The sequence below is a fragment of the Myotis lucifugus genome, unplaced genomic scaffold (genome assembly GCF_000147115.1).
Source record: "Myotis lucifugus unplaced genomic scaffold, Myoluc2.0 scaffold_16, whole genome shotgun sequence".
NCBI classification, from domain to species: Eukaryota; Metazoa; Chordata; class Mammalia; order Chiroptera; family Vespertilionidae; genus Myotis; species Myotis lucifugus.
Genome location: NW_005871064.1, coordinates 3,665,253 through 3,691,996, shown reverse-complemented (window position 1 = coordinate 3,691,996; position 26,744 = coordinate 3,665,253). Strand labels below are relative to the sequence as shown.

Below are 26,744 nucleotides of genomic sequence, written 5' to 3'. Positions count from 1 at the left end.
CATGAAACAGGCTGCAGTCATGTTTATTATTAATCCACCAAAGACAAATACTTCTTAGAAAAAAAACTTATTCCTAAGGAGGCCTAGTGAGCAGGTCCCAGCTGGCAGGGGAGGGAATGGGACCCACCACAAACTGGGCCCTTAGGAGAGCAAGGGCCCACTCTGCTGTTGGCAGAGCCTGGCTCTGAAACATTGACGAGATGTTGTGCCTGGGCATTAACAGCCCCGGGGTGTGAACAGCCCCAGGCCAGCTGGAACTCAGCTCTCCGTTTCAGAGGCCTGTCTCATTGCCCAGAGCTTCCCTGAGCAATGTGGTATGGGCTCATAAGTAAGCCACGTGATCATCTCAATGCTATTCAAGGTGAGAGAGTTGGAGGGTGGCACTGGGATGGGTGGCCAGAAAGCAGCAAATGATACCATATCGGCACTGAGAAGTCCACGCAGAGTCTTCCAAAATAGGTCTAACCCACACTTTCCTACCATGTGACAGCCCCTAAACCTAACCCTAACCTAACCCTAACCCTAACCCTAACTCTAACCCTACCTTAACCCTAACCCTAACTCTAAACCTAGCCTAACCCTACACCCAATCCTAATCTTAACCCTACACCTAATCCTAACCCTAACCCTAACCCTAATCGATAACGCTAAACCAACCCTAACCTTAACCCTAACCCTAACCCTAATTCATAGCCCTAACCCTAACCCTAACCCTACTCTAACTCTAACCTAAACTCTAACCCTAACCCTAATCCTACCCTAAGCCTAACCCCAACCCTAGCCTAACCCTAACTCTACCCTAACCCTAAATCTAATCCTATCCCTAATCCTAACCCTGATGCTAATCCCTAACCTAACCCTAATCCCTAACCCTAACCCTGAAAAGTGGAGATAGTAATCAACCTTACCTCCTAGCGGTGCTCTGAATTTTAAATTAGATAGTAATTGCAAAATGTACACACATGGGACACAGGCTACAGAAGTATTTTGTCCAAAGGACATGTAGCTAGTAAATGGCATTGTTGGGATTTGAACCTAGGACTCTATGACTTGCGATTTGGAGCTCTGAACCATGATGCCCTCTACCCTCTTTATGGGTGCCTGGTAGTAAGGCCATCTGTGCCCTCCACTGGACTGTGAGCACCTGGAGGGCAAGAACCATGTCCTCACCCCAGACCCAACCCCTAAGAGCAGCTCAGGGAGGCATCACCGATGGCAGCTGTTAGCAGCAGCTGTCAGTTCAAGGCCTGAAGACTGTGTTTAGGCTCTGGACAGGGGTTGCCATCCATGTGTAAATGCCAATGTAGCTACTCTCCTTTTCTGGGTTCTGGGTTGTCAAAAGGTGAACCATTCCACACAGGGTGGAAGAAATCCTGCAGAATAAAGTCAGGCATTCATGGTAATGGAGGGAATGCCAAGAGGCGATGGCAGGAAGGAAATTTCACTAAACTTCTGGAGCAGTTTGATAGCCAAGACTGTGTCCCCAGGGATAACCAATGTGGTTATGTTAATGTGGTTATGCTGAAAAAGTGCCTACGAACCCTCCCCAGGCCCCATGAAGTGCCAGGACCCCTGATGCCCACACTAAGAGGGAGACAAGCACAGGGATGGCTGCTAACTCCCTGTGAGTGTGCACACACGTCTGAGATTCTTAGTCAGGAAGTGTGATGCCTGTACCAGTCCATTGAAATGTGGGGAGGAAGCCAGCCAGCCAAGACTGGGACGCCCACTCCTGCTGACTCATTGGGGATAAGTCAGGAGAATCCAGGATTTTTCTCCAGCAGCCTGAAGTCTTTGGCAAGAACTTAGGACTTGGGGTGCAGGCACCATATTCCTCTTTTCTTCTGGGTAAATAAGAGCCCTTTGATTGCAAAGTCAATATGGTATATTGCCACTGTTACAAAGAGTTAATGAAAATTTAGGATGCATTAAAAGAAGCAAGACATCAAGGAACCCTGAAGACAAAACAATCTTTAAAAAGAAGACCAAACCCACACATCTTAATTTTGAAACTTCCTATAAAGCTACAATAATCAAACAGCATGGGACTGGCATAAGGGCAGACAGTTAGACCAATGGAACAAAACGGAGAGCCCAGAAACAAACCCTCATGTATGTATGGTCAAATGACTTTCAACAAGGGTGCCTCTATTTTCTAATTCTTCTGTCATGATCAAATTTGTTTTTTATAATAAAAGATCAATAACATACCTTTTTTTAAAAAAAGAATAAATTTGCAAGTTGTTATGATAGGGATCAGGGGAACAAGTCAAGTGTTCAAGGTCAGCTGGGAGATGGGAGATCAGAGGTAGACAGAGAAACTGAGAGCTGAAGCCCATTGGGACAGAGGATATGTTTGTTTCTGCCCAGCTGGGTTGCAAGAGAGAGTGGAACTTGGAGACCAAGAGTAGATGCTGGAAGGCAGAATCTACGGGGTGTGTCAGCCTTCTGTTGTGACCACAGGAGTGTCACTTCTGGCTGCCACATGCCTTTCCCTCCGGTGGCCCATGACTCTATGTGACCAGGATATTATGATGAATGTACCCACATGTGCTAGTCCTTTTTGGAAAAGTATGTTCAATAATAGGGCGAGGTGAGGAGGTCAGAGCTTTAAGGAACAAAGATGAGATAAAATGGGACATGGACTACAGTGTGTGTTTTTACATGCTTTGTTCCCGAGTCCTGTTGAGCTAATATGACTGAATTTAAGGCCTTTGGCCAGACATGCACTTGAAATAAGCTGTTTCACTCATGAAAATCAGGAGCCGGGGGCAGCATGATGGGACACTGGAGGCAGCCAGTTCTAATTCCCATCCACCATGCCCTGACTGTAACGCGCCTTCCTTGACATCAGAAGGGAGGTAATGGAATAGGAAAGCAGGGAATGCTGACCTTGAACTCAGTTAACATAGATACCCGTTAACAGGAGTTGTTGAAACACAGGATGTGTTCAGGGCTGCTCCCGTCCACCCCTCTATCATGTCTCTAGGTCCTCTGACATTTCCCCACTTCCCATACAAGCTTGCTCTTGGGAAGGCCACAAGGAAGAGATGGAGCTTCACCCAGGCCCTAGACAACAGGAAGACCCTGGAGGGTGGCAAGGCGAGATGGGACTGCCCAGATGCATGACAGAGGCCTGGGTGAGCCCAGCCCTAGCAGGGAGGGACAGTGGGCGAACCAGCCTGGCACTGACCTGTGGGTATGTCCATGGGGTTGAAGCTAGCCAACAGGTCACGGCACCACTGGCGGTCACCTTCCACCTTGCTCAGCCAGCTGTTGCAGTTGAAGTAGTAACGGAGGTGAGGCCGCTTCGTGTCAGTCAGAATCACACGGTCTAGGTACCAGCTGGCGTGCAAGCCTGTGTTGTCATGCTCAATCCTGGGCAGGAGCACACACCCACACTGTCATGGCAGCACAGAGATGACTCCCATTTCATGCTGGACTACCCAGTTGTTACTCCAAGGAAAGGCTCAATCATTGTTGTTGGTACTTTACCTCTGGAACCCCAGTTTCCTCATCTACCAAGTGGGGATAACTTGCAAGATGCTTATTAATGATGTTAATAAGTCTAGACTGCCTCGGTCTGCCTCTAACTACTGTGCTAGTGTCTCTCAGAGCACATTTCCCAAGTTTGTGAAAAATTGCCTTAACTTGTCTTAACCCAGAGAATTGAATCTCTAATGGGGAAGTTTAGAAAACTGTGACTTGGGGTAGAAGGAAAAGAATCAGGCCTTTGGTCTCCCCTCAAATGACACCAGGAGAGTAATAACACCCAGAAAGTGTCAATAGTGAAGTGAGTTCCTAATCTACCTGCCTCCATCTCATCCCAGCCTGGCCGGGGGCCAGACTCTCACCTGATTTTGTAGATGAGGCCCACATTGTTGGTTCTCACCCGGAAGACATCGGTGTTGGCTTTCCCGAAGGCAGATTTGCTCCTGCAATGAACATGCACATAGCTTAGATCAGACGTGGCTCACAGGCCCGGGAGGAAAGCCGAGGGCTGGCATCCCCTTCCTCCTCCACCGTCCCACTCCTGGATGTGCTACAAGCAACCGAGCCCATTCTGAGATTCCTTTCTGATGTGATTTGAAGAGGCCGGGGCAAGGCCGGTGAGTATTCATTCCTTGCTTTCACACCCAGGTTCTCAGGATACTTGTCATGTACCACTAAGGCAAGCACAGCAGGCAATATTAGCCCCATGTTACACTCAAGTAAACTGCTAGTTGATTGCAGAGTTGGGACCAGAACCTGGCTCTCCAAAGCCACGATCCAACGCCCTCCGGTTGCTCTGGGTTGGGACAGTGGGGGAGGAAGGAAGGCATGATGGATGCCGTGGTACTCTCGGGCCTGCAGGCCTCCTGGCCTCTCCTTTCTTGCCTTGCTCTTGCTGGGGAGAGTTCAATGGCAGCCCCAAGTGGATGCAGACCTTGGGTGTGAGCCCATGGTCCTGCCATTCCAACAAGAAAGGAAACTCAACCCAAATCAGCAACCAGGGAAGTGGGGCGGTGAGGAAAGGCATGTTCTGCAGATGGTGCGAGCAGAAGCAGGTACACCTGAGATGTTCCACAGTGAGGTGCCAGGCGAGGCCAGCCCGGGAGCATCCTAGATCCCATCAGCTTAGACACTGGAGGGCTGGAGCAGCCGCACCATGGAGTCCTCCAGGAGCGAAAGCCTGAATCGCACGTGGATACCTGCTCTGTCTTCTGTGTGGGCCAGGACCCCTGCCGTTCCAGCCCGGCCTGCTCGCAGCTCTTCTTGCCCCACGGTGATGCCTCTGTGGGGCTGAGAGCTGTAGACCTCCCTCAGAGCTCCTAGCCAGGGATCTTGCATCAGCACAGCCCGTGGGAAAAGAAAGACCCAGACACATATGCCTGTTTATTGCCATCAATATGTTTCCAAATGAAGAGAGATGTCAAGGGTCTTCTCCCCAAGGCAACAAGGCTCCAGCTCTCTCAGTAACAAAAGGCTTTTAAGGTTCTACAGACTCAGAAGCTGTGACTCTGAAAATAGACCCGCTTTGGCAAACACTCTGCCCTGGGTGAAGTCTCCTTCCGGTGGTGTGCACAGCACGAGACCCAGGCCCACGGCCCCCCTAAAGCAGTGCAGAGCTCATGAAACCAGGTGACCGTGGACACTGAGGCGAACTGTCAGGGGAAAGAGGCCCCAGAGGTGCCTCTGGGCACAGAGGGGAGGGGGCGAGAGTGGCCGACCCTTCTCGGTTTCGCTGGAGAGCAAGGGCCCACTCCCAGGCCCGCTGAATGTCCCTGTCAGGTTCTCACATCCAAGGGTAAATAACAGCGCACCTGTACTTTGTTTCAGAGTCAAAGTGGTGGTTAAATGACTTGGAAAATACTTGAACATCAACCCTGTGCATCAGAATAATGTGAATAGAAACAAAGAAACGCATAAGAGGCATTTTCTGTTTCTACATATGAGATCCCCCCCCCCCAAAAAAAAGGGATTTTTAGAATAAATAGACAAGAGTCTTTACCTCAAATAAATACCCTACGAAACAGTCATCCTGGGGAGCAATAGGAGGGAATATTATGCAGCCACTGAAAATTCTGTTATAAAAGAAGATTTCATGAAACAGACAAGTTTATGACAGAGGTTTTAAAAAGGGAGGCAGATTAAAATCCAATGTACAAACAGAACAACAATACACAGGACACCGATTTCATTTAAAAACCATGAAGACTGGGAGATTCCTACAGAAACATGTCTAGATGGAAAGACTATGAAGAAGTGTTGGTTATTTGTTTATTATGTATCCTGGCCTGTATATATTTTTTAGTTTTCTGAAGGGAGCATGTCTTGGGTTTGCAATGATGAGGAAAGCACAGCCCCAGTCTCAGCAGCCCCCTCTCCCTGGCCCGCAGCTGCCTGTGGCGAAGTCTTTGGAATGAGCACGAGGGGTGCTGGCTTCCCGCACTCAGAGTGCATGGATTTGGGAAACGGCCAAGGCCAATGTTTAGGGGAAGAGGAGGCTGACTTGGAAAGGGAAAGAGGAGGTGTGGGTTTGGAAGGAAAACAGCCAGCTTTCTGGGGTGCCTCCAACAAGCGTTCCGGAAGAGGGGCTCTCACAGCTGTACTCCATAAGGGAGGCTCCGCGCCTTCAGAAAGGCACCATGCCGAAACCGGTTTGGCTCAGTGGATAGAGTGTCGGCCTGCGGACTGAAAGGTCCCAGGTTCGATTCCGGTCAAGGGCATGTACCTGGGTTGCGGGCACATCCCCAGTGGGAGATGTGCAGGAGGCAGCTGATCGATGTTTCTCTCTCATCGATGTTTCTCTCTCATCGATGTTTCTAACTCTCTATCTCTCTCCCTTCCTCTCTGTGGAAAATCAATAAAATATATTTTTTAAAAAAAAAGAAAGAAAGGCACCGTACACTGACCCCGAGGAGTGTGGGTTCACATCCCAGCGTGTTAAATGCTTGGCCATGGTGCTTTCTAATCACTCGGCAAACAAATTTTAGAAAACAAGATGGAAAAAGGGAGACCAGGGCAGAAAGATCGAGGATGGGCCTCTCGGGACCACGCTGCAGCCGTCCAGGGGACCATGGAAACAAAGCAGTGGTCCGCGGTGTCTATGAGATGGAGACCAACATCATCTTGGCAAACAAGAGGAAGGCCTTCTGCATCGCTGACTCTCTCTCCTTCAAGGAGGGGAAGGAAAGGACTCGGGCAGGGCCACACAGACTCCCTTCTCTCAGGAAGGGGCCTGGATAATCCCTAATGAGGCCCAATCTCAACCCACTGGGGGTCAGATTCCAGGATCCGCACTTCTTGTGAGTCAGAATTAGTGCCTGTGGGTTTCAGAAAACCGACTGGGGTGGGGTGGAAACAGCAAAGGACAGGGTTCCCTGGTCAAAGGAAACAGGAAACAGACTTCGTCATGCCTTCTGCTGGAGACTGCGGCTTCTCTGTGGCTCCTGGTCGATCTGCAAATGAAGGCTAATGCAGAACACACACCCCTGCCCAGGGCCCCCACCCAGAGGAGCCTTTACAGGCCCACAAGGCATTTTAGCCGCCAACCAGGCAGGGCCAGCAGGCTGAAATGCCAGGCATTCTCGGACACTCTCAAAGGGTGAATTCTCAACAGGAGAACCATGTTCCAGAAGATACATGAGATCCCATCCTTTTGCCATACTCTGAACACGTGACCCAGTGTTGGGGTGGTCCTGGGTGACGGTGAAGGGAACCCCCAGGCCATGGCTGTTGGCACTTAACCAGTGTGGGGGTCAGGGTGGAGGTCAGCTTATGGGGGAATCGAAATGAACATGTCACAGCCTTTGCCACCAACAGGCACCGAAGTTCTTCTTGCAATAGGAATTATTTTGTGTTGAGGGGAAAATATCCTGATAAGCCATTTGGGAGTTGGAAGGTGAAAAATCCTGGGGCCTCGGACAAAAAGCACAGAGAGAGCAGAAACTGAGGGGAGAGAGAGAAGGACATGGGAGAAGCGACAGAGAAAGACAGAGTGAGACACGTGGCTGGAGCTGTGGAGAAAGGGGTCAGGGAGGAATCTAAGGGGCCTGCTATTCCGTTTTAAGATATTTACCTCGCTGCGGTGTGAACTCTCTCTGGTGCCCCCAGTATCACTGAAATCTGAAATCTGGTACACTGCAAATTGCCTGTAGAGTGTGTGTGTGTGTGTGAGAGAGAGAGAGAGAGAGAGAGAGAGAGAGAGAGAGAGAGCCCGGTTCCAGCTGACACGCAGCTTTGTTTTGGGATGGCACTGCGCAGTGAGGAGGGAACAGCACAGATAGTGAGATGAGAGATTTGGGGGCCGGTGGGCATTCTGAGCGGGCCGCAGGAACGGGTGGGGGTGAGGGTGGGCTGAGCTAACTGCATCTACGCCTCACGGAGCACGGTGACCCCGCGGCCTCTGCAGCTGGGTTACACGGGGACCTGGACCTGGAATTCCCCGGAAAGCCATGCTCCCTCCCGGACCCGAATGGAAAGGGTCCTGGTGAGGATTGTGTCTATACAATTCTCTCGGTCGACTGTCTCGGGTCCTGCAGCGGCCAGCCTCCGGTCTCCTCCTTCCCCGTGTTCCTGCTCACCAGGATCAGATTAATCTGTCTTGGACGCAGAGTAAGTTGAACCTCCACTGATCAGCTTTCAAGCAAGACCTTTGCAGTCTGGTCCTCCCTGCCTTTCTGACCTGCCTCCTCTCTGCCCTCACGTAGCCAGTAGGTTCCCTCCCAGCTCCCACAGGCTTGCGGTGCCCCCTGAAGCCACTATACCTTTGCAAGGTATTCCCCTTCTAAAGTACCTTCTCTCCATTCCTCTCTTATCTGAGTCCTTTCCGCCATGTGAGGCCCAGAGAGCGTATCCTCCCCTGCAAAGTCCCGCTCTAGCCACGCTGATCCCACATCATTCACTGAGCTCTGACTATTGGCAAAGAACTGGGATAGACATGGGAGGCACAAAGCAGACCTCTCCTCATGCTCCCGCTCCACCTAGCATCTCTCTACACATCACCTCCCGCCACTCCAGGGCACACAGCTGATAGTGTAAAACGTGCCCACAGCCCTGAAGCCTCCACTCCCCATGGGCCCAGCAGAGCCCTCGGGACCAGCCAGACTGGAGTCCTGGCCAGACCTATGCTCCTGCTTCCCTCCCTGGAGCGCGATGCAGACACAGAGGGACCCTGTCAGCAGACTGCGGGGTGACTGGTGGTGGGGTGGGTTGTTGATTCCTATCGTGGGGCGAGCGGGAGAGGCTGGTGCCTCCATGAGGTGTCAGCAGAGCCTGGAGACTCCTGGTCCTGCCGGCTCATTCCTGCTCTAGACCCTTTCCCAGGATGCGGGCTGCCCTTCCCCACTCAGACGCCCAGGGACAAAGCTTCACACCAGGTTATGGAAGGTGACCTGGGGGCCATTCCCGAGAGGATATTTTTGACAAATGAAAAAGTGAGGGGAGAGTCTGAGGATGCTGAAGCAGGAAAGACAGTGAGGAGCCACCAGAAAGGAAGAAAATGGTTCTTTTCACTTAAAAAAGACAGGGTGGGAACTCTAAAACCAAGTTGGCCAAATCCCCAAGGTCTAGTCGCTTCTCCCTAGAGTAGTGGCCTCTGGGAGGTCACATGGCAAAGAGGATGGGCATTTCATGTCTTCTCTTTACCGTGCCCACGACACTGGAGGGAAAGGCTCCACAAGCGAGTCACTCTGCAGTGTAAGCAGTGCAAGGAGGCGGGTACCCTGTTCTGCAGAAACAAAGTAGGATGTTATGCCAGCCTCGACGCTGCAGCCTTCACACCACAGCCCACATTCAGGGCAAGCATGTGACACGGGGCCTCGTCAGTCTGCTAAGCCCAGAACGGGGGGATGTCCTGGACTGTGGACCCAACCCCTCCACAGCTTCCCCTGCCACCCCTGCGGGTGCCAAGCCATTAACCCCAGAGGTCAAACCTGGAGCCCAGGAGACCTCCCCATTCCTGCCAGGGCCACCAGGCCGTGTGCTCAGGGAAAATGTCGACATCAAGACCTGGGTTGGAGGACCAGCTCTACCACCAACAAGCTCCATGACTTAGCGCTGCTCCCTGCTCCTCTCTAGGCCTCAGTTTCCCCATGAATGGTTGAGTTAGATTTGGTGGTTTTAAAATTCTTCTTGGCTATAGAGCTCTTGGCACAAATAGAATCTGACTCAGATTCTCAGTAAAACAACCATAAGTTGAGCTGCTCCGGCGGAAGGAAGGATGGGGTGGGCTCAGGACCAGATGATCAGTCCCCTGTGCCATTCAGCACAGATTGAATGCCAGCTGCCCAGACCATCCGCAAGGCCCCGAGACATCTCTGGAATTCAGTGATTCTGCTAAGTGTTACTGCGTATATCTGTATGTGCACGTGTGTGGTGGGGGAAAGGATTGAAGGGAAGAGAGAGCAGCCCCTGCTCTCAATGGGTTACAATAAAATGGGAGACATTGGCGCGAGCACGCGCACACACACACACACACACACACACACAAGCACATCTGCACACACACACAAGTAATGCAGGCAGGTTTAATACACTGTGGGTCCCTGGGTGCATAGCATTGAAGCTCATGGCTCTCTTATATGCATGATCTTGTCTCCTCTTCCCAAAGGTCCTATGAGTTTTGTAAAAAGGGGATTATTAATTCCAGATGTTGTATGAGGAAGCCAAGTCTTCGGATGCACGAGATTTGGCCAAAGTTACATGGCAACTAAGTGGTAAAGCTGGACCTAGACCCAGGCTACCTGATCCCAAGTGTTATCCTCCCACATCAAGGAACAGCTCATATGGACTCATGGGCATTCTGAGATTCAAAATGGGCATATTCTGCACATAAAAACCAGGAGAGGAGCTGAGGAAGGTTGACAGGAAATCGCTGGGAGAGACCTGGCTTGTGGTTAGCAGAGGCCCCTACCCCTTAATAGGCCTGTGGACACACGTCTTCTCCCCTGGGTTCCAACCGGCCCAGGACCCAGGTTGAGTGGGTACTCACTTGCTGGTGAGATGGAGCTTGGGAGAGAGCCCATTCTCTCCGAAAATGGTGATGAAGACATTGGCGTCCGTCCCTGCACCACGAACATCCCCCGTGGCTGTGACCACCTCATACACTGGAGGAGGAAAGGAGAAGACAGATGGCAGGCTCAGAAAAACACCATGAATCTTATGTGGGCTTGGAGAAGCCATCGATCCTGCCAGCCCTGCAGGGGATGCCCAGCCACAAAGGACTCTGTGAACTCCTGCTACAACCTGCAATCTCCTGAGCCACAGTCAGACCCACAGCAAGTCCTACTGTGAGACCAAAACCTCCCGCTTAATGCTGCACACTCATCCGACAGGAAAGGCCGGGGGCAAGTCCAGATCACACGCTATACAGCGTCAGTACCAGAGTCCGGTGCAAGGCCTCCAGATGCCCAGCCTGTGCTCTTTCCAGCCCAGCACATGGATGTCCTCCTAGACACGACCTTCAGGGCCTATACCTAGCTCTCACCTTCCTCTTTGCCCTCTGCACAGCCCTCACCTCCCATGACCTCCTGGGCATTGTCATTAACCTCAGGATACTACTCTGTACCAGAATGGCTACAATGAAAAAGGCTGACAATGCCAAGTATTGGCAAGAATGTGGAGCCATTGCACCCTCAGACATTACCAGTAAGAGTGTAAATTGTTACAAGCCCTGGTAACTAAACACCATGCAAACACTTATGACCCACTAGTTCTATTCCCAATTATAATTCTAAGAGAAATGAGTGCATGTGTCCATCAAAAGACGTGTACAAGATCTGTAGCAACTTTGTTCATAATAGAGAAAAACTGGAAATAACCCAAGAATCCATCAACCGTAGAAAGGTTAAATCAATGGTGATGCATTTATAAAATGTGATAGTACACAACAACAACAAAGAACACAAACTATATAACATGTCACAACATGGATGAATCTCTCAGATATAATATTGAGTGAAAGAGAAGCTAGACACCAAAACAGTATACTGCACGATCCCATTTACATGAAGTTCAAGAACAGAAAACACTAATCTGTGGTGATAGAATCAGGAAAGCTGTTCCCGCTGGGAAGGAGAGTGAAGGAGCTTTCTGGAGGTTGGCTGTGCTCTGTGTCCTGTTCTGAACGTTGGTCACACAAGCATGCACAGATGTAAAAATGTGTCACGTTGCACCTTTATGAGTTTTGTGCTGAAATATATATTATTTCTCAATTTTAAAAATTTTAATCAAAACATTAAAAATGTAGATAGCTGAAGAACTATCTTGTGGAAGACAAATATATTGTGGAAAACACAAAATTCTGTTTGACCCCAGAGGCATGACCCCAACTCTTAAAGTCCCCTCATCCACACAAAGAACTGTCAGAGTCAGTTGCTCTTAGCACACGGCCTGGTAAGTGGGAGATGCTCAATAAGTAATTGCCTGGGTGAATGAATGAGAAAGCAATCAATGAAAGGGATATGAACTATGAAACTAAATGGACCAGTATTTAAATCCCAATTCTATTCCTGGCTATGTGGTTTCAATCAAATTTCTTAGCCTCAACTTTCTCATCTCTAAAATAGGAATAATTTCTCCCTTAAAAGGTTATGTTAAGGATTACATCAAAATAAAGTTTTCAGTGGTCATTTTCCTTGACTCGGCATTTCCATTTCTGGGACCTTATCTTGCAGACACTCTTCCACAGTTGGATGAAAGAAGTGCATTCCATAAGGAGTTGGACTTATCATCATCACAATCATCACCACCATCATCATCTCCATTGTTGTCAGCAGCAGCAGCAAGCACCGCCTCATCATCACTGCATCAGCTCATTCACCACGTTCCAAGGAGGCTGCCTTGGGAGATTGTATCCCAACATGTCTCTGGGCAACCCCTGTCTGGTTGTAGGAGAGGAGAAGCCTGGGGCTGGAGGCTTGTGCAGGATGGCCTCTTGGGTCCCTTTGGGTCTCAGATTCTGCTGAGTCATTCTCTTCCCTTCATAAGCCCTGTCTCAGTCGGGCGATACACTGAGGTGCCTTCTCTGGTTTACCTGGCAAGAAGGTGGAGCATTTCAAAGCGGCTCCCATGCTCCCCAGGAGACTAAAAGGATAAGGCCCTGGGCCCGGAGAACTGCCTTCTCCGCCCGGACCATAGCCTCTCTCCGGAAAAGCCAGAGACCCCATCTCCCGAGGCCACAGTGACAGAGTCCCCAGTCCCCACTGGGCATGGGACGAGAGGTCAGGCCTCCTCCCCACCACATCCCTTCACGGCCTGGTCAGGTCAGGCCCTGCCTGAAGCAGCCCACACCGTGGAGACCGGGCTGGAACGTGGCTCTGGGGATGTGTACAACCTGAAGAGTTGGGCGCTGTGGCTCCAGTGCATTCTGTGCCACTAAGGCCGTGACCAAGGGCAGGTTGCCTTGCCTCTCGAGCAGTGGGGGCCTCGTGTAACACCTGCTCCATCTACGCCAAGGGTTGCAGCACAGGTGCAACCTCCCATTCCTCCCTCAAAGCACCGGCCCAAGCTCCCAGGCACCACGCTGCCCGCCCACCCTTGGCCTGCACCCTCACCTCGGGCCTTGTAGTACTCATGCTCCAGCTCGTCCTCATTGTCCTCCGAGTCGTAGTTCAGCAGCTCCTCCTCGTACAGCGCGATGAAGTCAATGTCTTTCTTCCTCCTCTTTTTCTTCTGGGGCATCATTTTGCCAGCTGCCCTTTCCTGGCACTTGCTGGCTCACTGCACCCACCTCCCTGCACCTCCTTGGACCCTCAACCCTCTCTCCCTACGCTCCTGTGCCCACGTCTGGTGTACCCTGTGCCCACCGTGCTGCTCCCGTTCCCCTCACTTCTTTGGCCCCTGAGCCCTTCCTATCCCCGGCCCCTCTCTCTGCCACCCTCTGGCTGGCCACCTCCTCCTGCTCCTGCCCTGGGGTTTCTCCTTGGGCCTCATCATTCATTCATGGGGACTGAAAGCAGGCCATCCTCCTTCCTCCCAGCCCCTCCCATCAGCCCCCACTCTCCCCTTCATGGAGAATCAGGTGAAATCGAACCCTTGGCATCAGCTTCCCACTTGGCCTCCCAGCAAGGGGGCCTGGGGACTCTTCCAGAATCCGCCCTAAAGGCAGGTGGTGGCCTCCCCCCGTGGAGATCCCCCTGGCCTCCCAGGTCTCAAAGGCCATGAATGACGTCCTCAGGCCTGAGACCTTCCTGAGGAGGGCAGGGCCCCAGATCAGCCAAGCTGCCAGGACTCAGAGGTATCCATGTCTCTCCATTATTCATGACCTCTGATCATCTTACGGAGCAGGCGAGGTTCTCACTGGCTTCTTCTTGTCTTTCTCTCTGCTTCCACCTCAAGACTGATGCCTCTGGAAGTGGCCATTCAGCCAGGGACACCTGCTGCTCTTCAGAGATGCTGCTCAGACCAGCCCTCAGACCACCCACAAAGCACACACTGAATTGTGAGTTACAGCATCACTAGACCCAAGCCAAGTTCCCTGGGGAAGCCCACCGCCTCCTGGTGACCCACAGTGCCAGACGGGGCAGGCAAGACTAACCAGCATCTGTTTAACAAGAGCTCGCCGTGTGTCCTATTGCCCCCTGCACGCTCTCATGAAACAGGAAAAAGCCCTCGGAGCCCACTGTGGTCGCCAAACCCACTCCACAGCCCCATGTGGGGGATGCTGAGTCAGAGCAAGACAACCAGTGCCCAGAGGCCCCTCTCTACCCTGATCAGCAAGGAAAGTTTCCTTTAGGGTCACTAGACTCCTCTTCCTTGCTTATTCTACAGTATTAAGACTTTGTGAAGACACTTAATTAGGATTTTATTAAGATTTCTTACAACCCAAGTTGCAAGGTTTCTATGTAATCCTGAAATACTAGGAATTTTCAATCCACTTGCAACTCTCATCCCTCTGTCCCGGCCGTGTGAGGCCGTCAGAGAGAACTGACCACCACCTCTTGGCCGTGTGGCCTGGGCAAGGCCTGCCTCCCATCCATAAGGAGCACTAATGACCCAGTAAAACATACTGAGCCCTTGGGAAAGTGCTCAGGAAGTGGCAGCCTCTGGGACACAGTCGGGGCTTAGCAAATGCTTATGACTCTAATGGGTATTTCTTCCTTATGTCAGATGGGGGCAGGGGGTGTTGGTTATTATCCCAGGTTGTTCCAGGAGCCCTCTTTCAGGTCCCACGTGCAAGGGCCCCTGTGTCCTCCTTCCTCAGAGACAGCCCACCACAGCACAAAGAGGCCACAGTGGACAGACTGAAACATCTGCATCCTCCCAATTTCCAGGGAGGATGTCTTTAAGGGCGTGTTCACTTAACGCCCTCCCCCTGCTTCTCCCAGCCATGAGGTCTCTGGGGGCATGGACCACAGGCCAGGTTCAATGTAAGGGTCCCAGCACCTATAATACACCTGGCACACAGACAGCCTCCATATGCATTTGTTCCATGAATGAATGAATGAATAAATGAATGAATGAATGAACGAACGAAGTGCAGGAAGATCTGATAAGCAGTCATAAAACAGAGCTCACTGTGTCCACAAGGAAATGAAAAACACATTAGAAGGAATCAACAGTAGATTAGCGAACAGAGAAGAACGGATCAGGGATGTAGAAACAGGCTAGTGGAAATCAACCAATCAGAATGGCAGAAAGAAAAACGAATTGTTTAAAAATTAGGATAGTTTAAGGGATCTCTGGGATCACATCAAGTGCTCAAACATTCACAGTATAGGAATTCCCAGAAGGAGGTGAAAGAGAGAAAGGAACAGGAACTTTATGTAAAGAAATGATGGCTGAAAACTTTCCTAACCTGGGAAAGGAAAACTTTCCTAACCAGAAGCAGAGTTCCAAATAAGATGACCCAAAGAGACATATTGTAGTTAAAGTGGTAAAAGTTAAAGATAAAGAAACAATCTTTTTTAAAAAAAATATATTTTATTGATCCTCTACAGAGAGGAAGGGAGAGAGACAGAGAGTCAGAAACATCGATGCAAGAGAAACGTCGATCAGCTGCCTCCTGCACATCTCCCACTGGGGATGCGCCCGCAACCAAGGCACATGCCCCCGACCAGAACCGAACCTGGGACCCTCCAGTCCGCAGGGTCGACACTCTATCCACTGAGCCAAACCGGCTTCGGCATAAAGAAACAATCTTGAGCCCAGCCAGTGTTGCTCAGTGGTTGAGCATTGACCCATGAACCAAGAGGTCACTGGTTTGATCCCATGTCAGGTCACATACCCAGGTTGCAAGCTCGATCCCCAGTAGGGGGCGTGCAGGAGGCAGCTGATAGATGTTTCTCTCTCATGGATGCTTCTGTCTCTCTATCCCTCTCCCTTCCTCTCTCTAAAATCAATAAACATATATATATTTTTAAATTATTAAAAGGAAAAATGTATCAAACTCAACTCAAACTGCAACAGGTAGTTATGGGATACACAACACAAAACGATCTAAAATATGACATTAATAACATAAAAAATGAAGAAGGGAGTAAAAACGTCGTCCTTATAGAATATATTCAAATTAAACAACTATCAGCTTAAAATAGACTGCTATCCATAATGATGTACATAAACCTCATGGTAACCACAAACCAAGAACCTACACAAGATATACAAAGAATAAAGAGAAAGGAACCCAAAACAAACACTAAAGAAAAACAACAACCCACAAAGGAAGAGAGAAGAATGGAATAGAGAACACCCATAAGAACAATTAAAAAATGGCTATATGTACATATTAATCAATAATTACTTTAAATGTAAATGAATTAAATGCTGCAATAAAGAGACATAGGGTGGCTGAATGGATTAAGGAACACGACCCATGTATGTGCTGCTTGTGAGAGACTCACTTCAAATCAAAAGACAACGCAGGCTGAAAGTGATGGGATGGAAAAGATATTCCATCCAAACAGAAATGAAAAGAAAGAGTAGCAATGCTTATATTGGACAAAAAAAGGCTTTAAAAGTAAAAAAAAAAAAAAGGCAAAGAAGGACATTACATAGTTATAAAGGGTTCAATCCAAGAAGAGGATATATCATAAATATCTACACACCCAACATAGGAGTGCCTAAATATGTAAAGCAATTATTAGTGGACATGAGGGAGAAATCCACAGTAATACAATAACAATCTATATAATAAAAGCCTAACCGACCATTATGGCGGAACAACCAGAATGACCGGTCACTATGATGTGCACTGACCACCAGGGGGCAGACGCTCAATGCAGGAGCTGTCCCCTGGTGGTCAGTGCACTCCCACAGGGGGAACGCTGCTCAGCCAGAAGCCGGGCTCATGGCTGGAGAGCGCTGTGGAGGTGGTGGGAGCCTCTCCCGTCTCTGTGGGAGCGCTAAGGAGCAGTGAACAGACAGGCAGTAAGGAGTGAGGGGTCCTGGACTGTGAGAGGGCTCAGGCCAGGCTGAGAGACTCCCCCCACCCCTCAGTGCATGAATTTCGTGCACCGGGCCTCTAATATTGTATAATAGGATGTGGAGTAATAGGATGTGGAGAAAAGGAAGCCCTCTTACACTGTTGATGGGATTGTAAAATTAGTGCAGCCACAATTAAAACAGTATGGAGATTCCTTAAAAAATTAAAAATAGAGCTGCCATATGATCCAGCAATTCCATATCCAGAGATTTATCCCAAGAAAACAAAAACAGAAATTTTAAAAGCAGCAGTATAGTAACAGATAAAATATGAAAGCAACACGGGTGTCCGCCAATAGATGACTGGATAAAGAAGATGTGGTTCATGTATACAATGGAATATTATTCAGCAATAAAAAAAAAAAAAGAATGAAGCCCTGGCCAGTGTGGTTGGAGAGTCATTCCATGCACTGAAGACTTGCAGGTTCGATTCCCAGTCAGGGCACATACCCAGGATTCAGGTTTCATCCCCAGTCGGGGTGCATACAGGAAGCCAACCTGACCAACGTCTCTCTCACACATTGATGTTTCTCTCTTCCTTTTCCCTCCTTTCTCTCTAGACCAATAAAAAACATATTCTTGGATGAGGATTTTTCAAAAAATGAAGTTTTGGCATTTGTGGCAACATGGATGGATCTAGAAGTATTATGCTAAGTAAAATAAGTCAGAGAAAGATGAATATCATATGATTTCATTAATAATATGTGGAATCTGAAAAAAATGAATAAATAAAACAAAACTGAAACATACCCATAGATATAAAGAACAAACTGATGGTTGCCAAAGGGTAGGGTGTAGGAAATGAAAATTTAATAAAAAATGTTTCCACTCAATACACATAAAAAAATGCATATAAAATGTATTAAAATAGCTAGGTTAAAAGAAAAGTTCACATAATGCAAAAAAATAAAAAATGAAAGAAATAAGTATTAAGACTATTAAGATATTCCCTACCCCCCGCCTCCCAAAAATGCTGAGTCCCACCCTGGGTCCTACCCCGAGATCCTTATCTCTTGGTCTGGGTGGAGTTTTCAGGGCTCCCAGCTGATATGGGACATCTGAGCAGCAGTGGGCACTCACATCCCTGGGGCAGCTTTGTTCCTTGGAGCCACCCAGGCTCCCACCAGGAGCAGGCACTTGCCTTTAAACAACTCACCCCAAAAAGATCAGCTTCACCTCCTCCCCTGTTCTGCAGAGGGACAGCCCTAAAGTCAGCTCCAAGTCGGAATAAGGGATAGGAGTGAAGTTTAATTGTGGATGACACACGCCCCCTGCTGGCATCATGCGGTTTGACCTCTGTTGTTAATTAAACATTTAGGTTTTTCGGGAGACTTGAATTATTGGGAAAAACTAGGGAAATAACCATTTTGCATGAGGATCCCTTTAGAGAAAAAGTAAAAGTATTCATTTTGCATGAGGGCCCATTCAGAGAAAAAAAAACAATAAAATGTTCATTAGAATGTTTTTTCAAAAGATTGAAATAAAAATATTTGTGCCCTGGCCGGTATGGTTCAGTTGGATGAGCTTCATTCCATGTACCAAGAGGTCGCCAGTTTGATTCCTGGTCAGAGCACATTCCTGGGTTTTGGGCTCCATCCCCAGTAGGAGGCGTGCAGAAGGCAGCTATCAATGCTTCTCTCGCTTTCTCTCTCTCTCTCTCACTCTCTCTCTCTCTCTCTCCCCCCCCCCTTTCTCCTTTCCTCTCTCAAAAAATCAATAAAAACATATTCTTAAAATATATTTATTAGAGATCCTCACGGCATTAGAACGTGATGATTAAGAGGATGGGGTCTCAGACAATAGCAGGTGTTCCAGGGACGTGGGCAACTAGAGCTCCCATAGAGCGGCAGTGTAACCTGGTGCTGCCACTTTGGAAAAGAGCTTGGCCCTTTCTTATAAAGCTAACCAAGCACTTCCCACACGACCCAGAAATTCCTCTCCCGGGTACTGACCTACGAGAAATGAAAACGTATGTCCACACAAAATCTGCATGTGAGTGTTCAGAGAAGCTTTATTCCTAATGGGCAAAAACTGGAAGCAACTCAGGGCCCATCAACTGGCCATCGTTCTCGGCCACAAAAGGAATGAAGTAGTGCTACATGCTCCCACGTGGATGAATGATGCCGTGTTCCCTTGTCACCCCTCTCCTAAAAGCAAATTACCCATTCCTCAGCCCCATTCACAAGTCCCCCCAAAATCTGGTGCTGTCTACTACTCCAGCCGGGTCCCAGTCCCCAGCATCCCAGCCCCACCCCACCCCACCTGAGCACACTCCCCAATCCCTTTTGTTTCCTGCTGACCTTCATATTCGGGTCCACGTCCCCTTCTCTGACTGGCAGACTCCAAAGCGCAATCCAAGACCTGGTCACTGGTCATTCTGTAAAACCCGCCTCCCGTTTGCTCTGACCTGGCTCCTGGCACACACCTCACTGTAATCCCTTCTGTACCTGGCTCACCGAGCAAGCAGGCCTGTGGCTGTGACACTTGCTGGGTAGGGGTGAGCCTTCCTGTGACACTGGGTAAAATCTCGCATGCACCCCTGACTTTGCTGATCACCATAAGGTTCCTCTAAGTGACAAACACTGTCTCATGTCAGCAGTTAGGACTGCGGAGTCTGCGTGGTGGCCCACATCCAGTGAGTGTGAAACTCCGGCTTTTCCGTCCTCTCTCCAGCCAGGCTGAGCTGCCGCCTTAGGAGGGGCTGCCACCTTCTGTCTTGCTCACCTCCTCCCTCTCTTAGGAGCTGATCTAACCAGCCCCACTGCAGGGTTGGGCCTCATGGATGGGTAAGGCCGTCTTCCATGGACACCTCTGCAGGTCTGCTCCCAGGCTTCCCTCCGACCCTGTGCCCTGAACAGGGCCATGGCCCTTCCTTGGGTAGACAGTCCCCAGTCCCACCTCAGCTTCTGCCCAGCAGTGCGCCCTACAGACTCCTACTGCCAAGGAGGCCACCCTCACCAAAGAAAAATCCCTTCTTGTTTTTATTGTTACTATTTTTAATCCTCACCCAAGGATATGTTTTTATTGATTTTAGAGAGAGAGAGGAAGGGAGAGAGAGAGATGAGAGAGAAACATTGATCAGAGATCAAACCCGAAACCTGGGTATATGCCCTCACTAGGAATGGAACCTGAGACCTTTTGGTGTATAGAATGATGCTCCAACTGACTGAGCCACACCAGTGAAAATCCCTTCTTACATGACCTCTGGCGGACACATCCCTACCAGCAGGACTCCATGGGAACTTTCCCAACTCAGCTGACTCTGCTACTCAGGCCCCTTGAGCTTCCCCAGGCAAGAGGGGGCGCCAGCGCTCTGTGTCCCAACTACATGTTCTCTGGGTGGATCCATGGAAGCCCCTCCCACTAAGCCTGGGGTTGGAGAGGCAGCAATGAGCACCCCTTCACCCCTCTACCTTAAGGCTGGTTCTTTACATTGGACTTACTTCCCCACAACTTGACCCCTGCCTGGCACCTGGTTACCCCTTCCTCACCCCTCAGCTGTCACCTCCATTGTCACTGCCCCAGGGGAATGCTCTTCTGGACTCAACCTCAGGTCAGCACACGTGTATGCTCCTTTCAGTCTATAATTAAACATTGAGCCGTGACATGTTTTTATTACCTCTGTTCCTCTGGCCAGACTCTATGTCCCGTGAATGCAGAGGTAGCACGTGTATTCACAAAAAGTAGCCTGGCCCCAAGTAGGGGCTCAAGAAATACTTACAGAGAAGAGGATATATAGACAATGGAATATCACAGTAATGAACAAAAAAAGAAATCTTGCCATTTGTGACAACATGGATAGACCTAGAGGATACTATGCTAAGTGAAATAAGTCAGGCAGAGAAAGCCAAATACCACATGGTTTCACTTAAATGTGGAATCTAAAAACAAAACAAACAACGAAAACAGATTCATAGAAACAGAGACCAAAAGGATGCCAGAAGGGAGGGGGTGGAGGGATGGGGGGAAGGGGGAAAGGGAATATATAGTCTATAATATTGTGATAAGTTTACACGGTGACATGAGATCACTAAAATTAGTGAGGTGATCACTTTGTAGGGTCTAAAAGTGTCAAATTACTATATTGTGCACCTGAAACAAATACTGTATGACTAATATAAGATTGTATACCAACTATACTTAAATTTAAAAATAAATAAAAATAAATACTTGTTGAATGAAGTGACAAGTGGTGTGCATCTGATAAGTGTTTATTAAGTAAATAAATGGACTACATTAAACTCCTGTCCCTCTGCTCATTGAGTCATTCATTCAAAAATAGGTATTGAAGTCCTACTTCCATGGCCCTCAGCCCTTTTTCTTACTATGACAGACTAGAATACAGAGCTCAGGTCCTAGGGCTGACCCTCAAATGATATCCTCAGGCTCCACAGTTGCTCACTCGAGTGTTTGGCATTTTATAAACTGTAATAAGGAAATGTTTAAAGGCCTTGTATCTGGCACTGAAGTTCCTGGGGGCAGAAGGTAAGCTGAGCTCCAGGCTCAGCAGGAGACCAAGGGCACAGAGAATGCTGAAGCTGCTCCCAAGAGAAAGTGCCGAACTGTGATCTCCACTGAGCCGGTGCTGGGGAGCTGAGGACTGGGAGGCGAAGGAGGGAGAGGACGAGGAGGAGGCAGCGACGGGCTGAGGCTGGGGCCGCATGGCATGTCCGACTTGGGAGGTTGGCCAGTGGATGGGCAGTCCAAGGACGTGTGACCCGGGGACTCCCCGTGTTCCTGCTGGGGCTGCCCGTTTGGAAGTGCTTTCCATGTCTTTCCCATCTCCTCTCACACACTCTGGCCCACATCCTAAGATCATTCATATCAAAGGGCTGTGCTGAGGCAGGGGGATCATGAAAACGTCCCTGGGAATTTGCAGAAATCACAGGGAAGGCTTTGGACTTCCCCAAACTGCAGATACAAGGAAGCTAAGCCATCTCATCTACCTCTCCTAGGCCAGGCAGGCCCCAGCCACGGGCAGTTTGTGCATGAATTCAGATTCAAAAATATAGTCCTACTTTAAATAGGAGGTTGGCATTGAAATAACTTTTTAAAAAAAGAGGATAATTAGTGCTCAGATGCCTTTGATGCGATTCTGGACCTAAGAGAGGCAGGACTGCATGCTGGGGTGGGTGGGGGTGGGGGGCTGTTTCCAGGTGGGAGCACATCCCAAGCCCCACCTGCCCTGCAGCCTCCAGCCCTCAGGAACCAGGGGCCCTTCCTCCTCCCATGGCAGCCTGTGGTCCTCGGTCATGACCTCCTGCTCCCGTGTACTGACAATTCAGCGCTCCCCCCAGCTTGGTCTGGATCTGGTCCCTGAGCCCTTCCGTGAGCTCACCTGTATCTCTGCTTCGATTGCCACCCCTGCCCAGAGCGGCTGTGCATGCTTCCCAAGACCAGGCACCTCCCAGTGACTGTGCTGTGTCAAGTCTCCTGTCCAGCCCAGTCCCCCAACACGCACACACACACAGCCAAGGCCAGAGCCCTTGCTAGATGAATCATTTGCCTGGTTTTATTGGGTGGAAAGTGAGGGCTTTTCAAACACAGTGACAGATACAAAGGACCCTGATTATGTTCTGAGGCATAAGTCACAGCCGACACTTCGAATCACTCAAGGACCACACACAAGTCGGGGTTATGCTGCAGGAGTTGGTAGGAGCCCCTGCTCCCAGGACAACATTTGCATAAAAACAAATAATGCTGCAGCCCCTCCAGACGCCTGGGAGGGCACAGAGCATTCCTTTCCAAGGCGGGGGAGGAGCAAGTCCACAGGGCAGAGGATTTTAAAGCATCGCTGCTGTTCCATGCCCAGGTCAAGTGTCTCCACATCCCAGCGAATGAACAGCATCTGTCTTTCTCATCTCCAATGCGAGAGGCTGCGTGGGACACAGCGCAGTGTGGTGCGGGGCAGATGAGGCTGAGGAGCACATGAAGGTGTGAAGGTCACGTCCATGTGGCCACTTTCTCTTTAACATAGGAGGCCGCTCAGGGATGAGTTGGTGCCACCACCTCTCAGGGACAAACTCCGCTGGCTGCCTTCACCTGAACCCCAAGGCAGGCAACTAACATCAAGCCTGGCTGAAGCCACGTGAGGGCAGTGGGCACATGGCTGCAGCGCCCCCCCCCCCCGCCACCCCTCACCCTGTTCCTCTGCTGACCTCACCGTCTGTCCCGGCTTCATTTTGGGGAGTGAGGTGGCAGGAGATTGACTCCTCTGTGCCATTTGACAACCCATTGTATGCCCATTGAGTTAAAGGTTAGTTTTTTTAAAAAAATACATATACATCTATTTCATAGCTCTTTGAAGAAGAGTATGGCTTTCTGAATGGGGGTGTAGACAGGTCCAGAAAGAGAATCTGTAAGCCACCAAGCCTAGCTGCACCCCTACAATGTGTGTGCAGAGTGTGGGGGTCCCAGGGAGAAACAGCTGTCCTCCAAAGCAACCTTGAGTGGAGGAGCTTGCTTAGAAGCCAGTCAGAGTGGGGGCCAAGGGTCCTGCTAGCTCCCTGGGGGCAGGCAGGAGCTGTGGCTTGGGACCCACCAGCCTCCTCCCACACGGCCACAGCACCCGGGGGCTGGCACCACAAGCCGAATGCCAACTCCCTCCACAGCCCCGCATTGCTCAGGCCTGTGGCCTCCAGGGACTCTCCAGTCGTCTGCCTCCCTTCCCACTCCCCCACCCCCAGGAAGGGCCACCCCATGCTGCTGGCTCTGGGTGAACTGGGTGCCCAGGGTTTGGGAACTAGAGAGAAATGAATACCAAACAGGCCCCTCCACACAGACGCTGGGCAGGGCCTGAGGCCTGGACCAGACTCCAGATCAGCCTAACACCACAGGGAAGAAAGCAGAAGGGCCATGGGAGCTACAGCAGGACAAGGCCACCTCCCCTGCCCCTTGGGAGCCTGGGCACAACACCAGCATTCCATCGCCAGCCCCGTGTGACCTGGGCACATCCCTGTCATGGTTCTGGGCCTGTCACCCTCTTCTCAGGAATACAGGGAGACCCCGTGAGAAAAGGGATGGCGAAGGCGTTTAAAAAGTAGAAGGTCTTAGCCAGTCTGGCTCAGTGGATAGAGCGTCGTCCTGCAGACTGAAGAGTCCCAGGTTCGATTCCAGTCAAGGACCTGTACCTTGGTTGCAGGCTCCATCCCCGGCCCTGGTTGGGGTGCATGTGGGAGGCAGCCAATCAATGCCTCTCTCACATGAATGTTTCTCTCTCTGTCTCTCCCCCTCCCTTCCACTCTCTCTAAAAACTAATGGAAAAATATCCTCAGGTTAGGATTTAAGAAAAAAAAAGTAGAAATGTTCATTTATGGTGAGCATGTCAAACTCGTGGTCGGCGGGTGCGAGTTTGACATGCTTGATCTATGGGAACAAAAAAAAGTCATATTCTTCAATTCACAAATGAACCCAGGCCTGAGTCACTGCAGAGCCAGCTCTGGCCCCAGCGGAGGTGCTGACCCCCCCTCCCATGTGCAAGAAGGACACAGGTGGAAGCAGAGGCAGAAGGAGGCTGCCCTGACCACGGCCACAGACTGTGGACTGGGGACCACACTGCAGGCTCCCGAAGCGCGTCTCCCCCCTCCTCTCCCTCTGTCTTGGGGGAGGGTAGCGGAGAGTATGGCAATGTCAAAGGGAACATGTAAGTCCCAGAGAGCTTGCACCATGGATAATGGCCTGCTTCACCTACCGAACTTCAAGATGGCGGAGGGCTAAGCTCTTAAGCACCAAGATTGCTGTGAATGTGTTGTAGGTGTTTGGGGACGGAAATAATTATAAAGTGGACCAGAGGCTCCTTTCCCTTCTGAGCCGCAGTGTGCTGAACCGTGTTGGAGGGTTTTCCTGTCTTGGCCTGACGTGGACATCTCAGGGTGAACAGATCTGAAATGCTTTGCTGCCCTTGCGGTGATTATGACATACTTGCCCCTCCCTGAACTATTTGCCCCTCCACTAGGCGGCCTCAGATCACTTGGGAGTTTCTGAGATGCGGAGTTGTGGTCTTTTCTATGCCGTTGCTATCCGGCGACTAGCTGCCACCTCTGCTATATCTAGCACCTCTTGCCACTCTCTTCATCTGCTTGATCGTGAGACACCAGAACCAAGGTCACTGGAACTGAAGCGAAGATCAAAGCAGACGCCATGAGGGATTTGCTGTTAGCAAATGTCTGGTCTTTGATGCAGAGCTTTATAGCGTGGATGCAGGGGCTCCAGATTAATTTTCCTTCAGAGTCCCCGGCTCCCTGCGGGCTGAGTGGTCCTGGGAAGCGAGGTGTGCTTGGACTTCATTTCAATAAAATAGCAGTCACTTCCTCCTCTTACAACTTTGCGGGGCTGAATGCGGATCTCGGGCTGCCACAGGGATAGGGTTCACACTGGGACCGCACTGCTGGGCATCTTCCGAGGGAGGGGGAGGCTCGCCTCCAGTTGGAGGGAGGAGAGATCGAGGCAGAAAGCAGGTACTAACCAGCTGGTTTCACCTCTGAGCCTTTTCCAAAGGAAGGTGGGAAAGGCGGGAAGAGCACGATGCCAGTGGGTGTGAACCCCAGCCCGTGTCTGAGGGACCCACGTTTCCTCGTCACCACCTTCCACATTTGCTTTCCATGGTGGGGAGCGGGCAGAGCGCTGGGCCCGGCTTTGACCCCAGTGGGCAGGACCCCTGATGATTCTATTGTGCACACAAGGTTGAGAACCACAGTTCTAGAGCAAATAAAACGTTAACCCCAAAGCTGAGCAAGTCATTTAGTTGAAGGAAATAAGTTACTTGGTTGCCAAGGGAACCATCCCCCGACTGGAAAGCGTGCCCGTCACTGATTTCTGGCTTTTGTGCCAAGAGCTATGTTGTGGTAGTATATCTTTCTCTCTCTTTTTCTTTCTTTATTATTATTATTTTTTTAATGAAAAGACTACGCAGGGGAAATATCTAAAGACTTAGAGAAGGTGGGCAGGGCTGCCTCTCAGGACACTGGCTGCCAGGACAGCCGAGCCCAGCTGGCGAAGCGAGACCAGGTCTGCTCTGACCCTCAGCAAAGGTGCCCGAGCGCCAGAAGCCAGGGACCCACCGAGGACCCAGAACAACTGCTCCAGGCAAAAACAAAAGCGTAATCCTATTACAGGGGCACTGAGAACAGTCCACGTCACTTAAGAACAGCCCGTATCTAAGTGATTCTGCAGGAAACAAGCCAGCCACAAAAGGACAGATACTGTGTGATTCCACTTATATGAGGAACCTAGAGGGGTCAAAGCACAGAGACAGAAAGCAGACGGTGGTTACTGGGCCTGGGTAGAGGGGAATGGGGACTTGTCTTTTAAGAGGTGTCCAGTTTTGGTTTTGCAAGATGAAAAGCGCTCTGGATATGGGATGCACAACACTCTGAAAATACTGGTCACTACTGACTGCACACTTTAAAATGATTAATTTTTAAGATGGTAAATTTATGTGATGTGTGTTTTACCACAATTAAAAATGAGGTAAACACACACACACACACACACATAAAATCTCCGATAGTGTCAAGGCCAAAACAGATTTCATAAATGTTACAGATCCCTGAGCAATTACTTTTCATTGCTAGTTTAATAGCGGGCTGTATATTATGTTTATATTTCTAGAAAACGCAGAAGTTGGGCTGTGTGCCAGATTCTTGTTTGCTCTCTTTTCCTCACTTAAGACTGCAGTCTGAATGTCAAGCCACACACCAGCCCGCACCTACCAGCAGCAGAGCATCCTCTAGCGCCAGGACCACCTGGGATGTCATACAAGCTGATTCCCCGGCATCACTCCCACCTCCCCAGGATCTGAGTACAGGGGTGGGGGTTTAACAAGCACCCAGGGGTTTCCA

At 50.0% G+C, this 26,744-nt stretch overlaps 1 protein-coding gene across 2 annotated transcripts in view; it reads right to left on the bottom strand.

Annotated features, from left to right (window-relative positions):
• Positions 1-13,167, bottom strand: part of LOXHD1 (lipoxygenase homology domains 1) — a 101,552-nt gene extending 88,385 nt beyond the window's left edge. For both annotated transcript variants that reach the window (XM_023750808.1, XM_023750809.1), the window contains exons 1-4: positions 13,038-13,167; positions 10,475-10,589; positions 3,855-3,935; positions 3,194-3,378 (exon numbers count right to left, since the gene is read on the bottom strand). In XM_023750808.1, the coding sequence (XP_023606576.1) occupies positions 3,194-3,378; positions 3,855-3,935; positions 10,475-10,589; positions 13,038-13,167 (511 nt within the window). The remainder of the gene's footprint in view (positions 1-3,193; positions 3,379-3,854; positions 3,936-10,474; positions 10,590-13,037) is intronic.
• Positions 13,168-26,744: the final 13,577 nt, after the last annotated feature.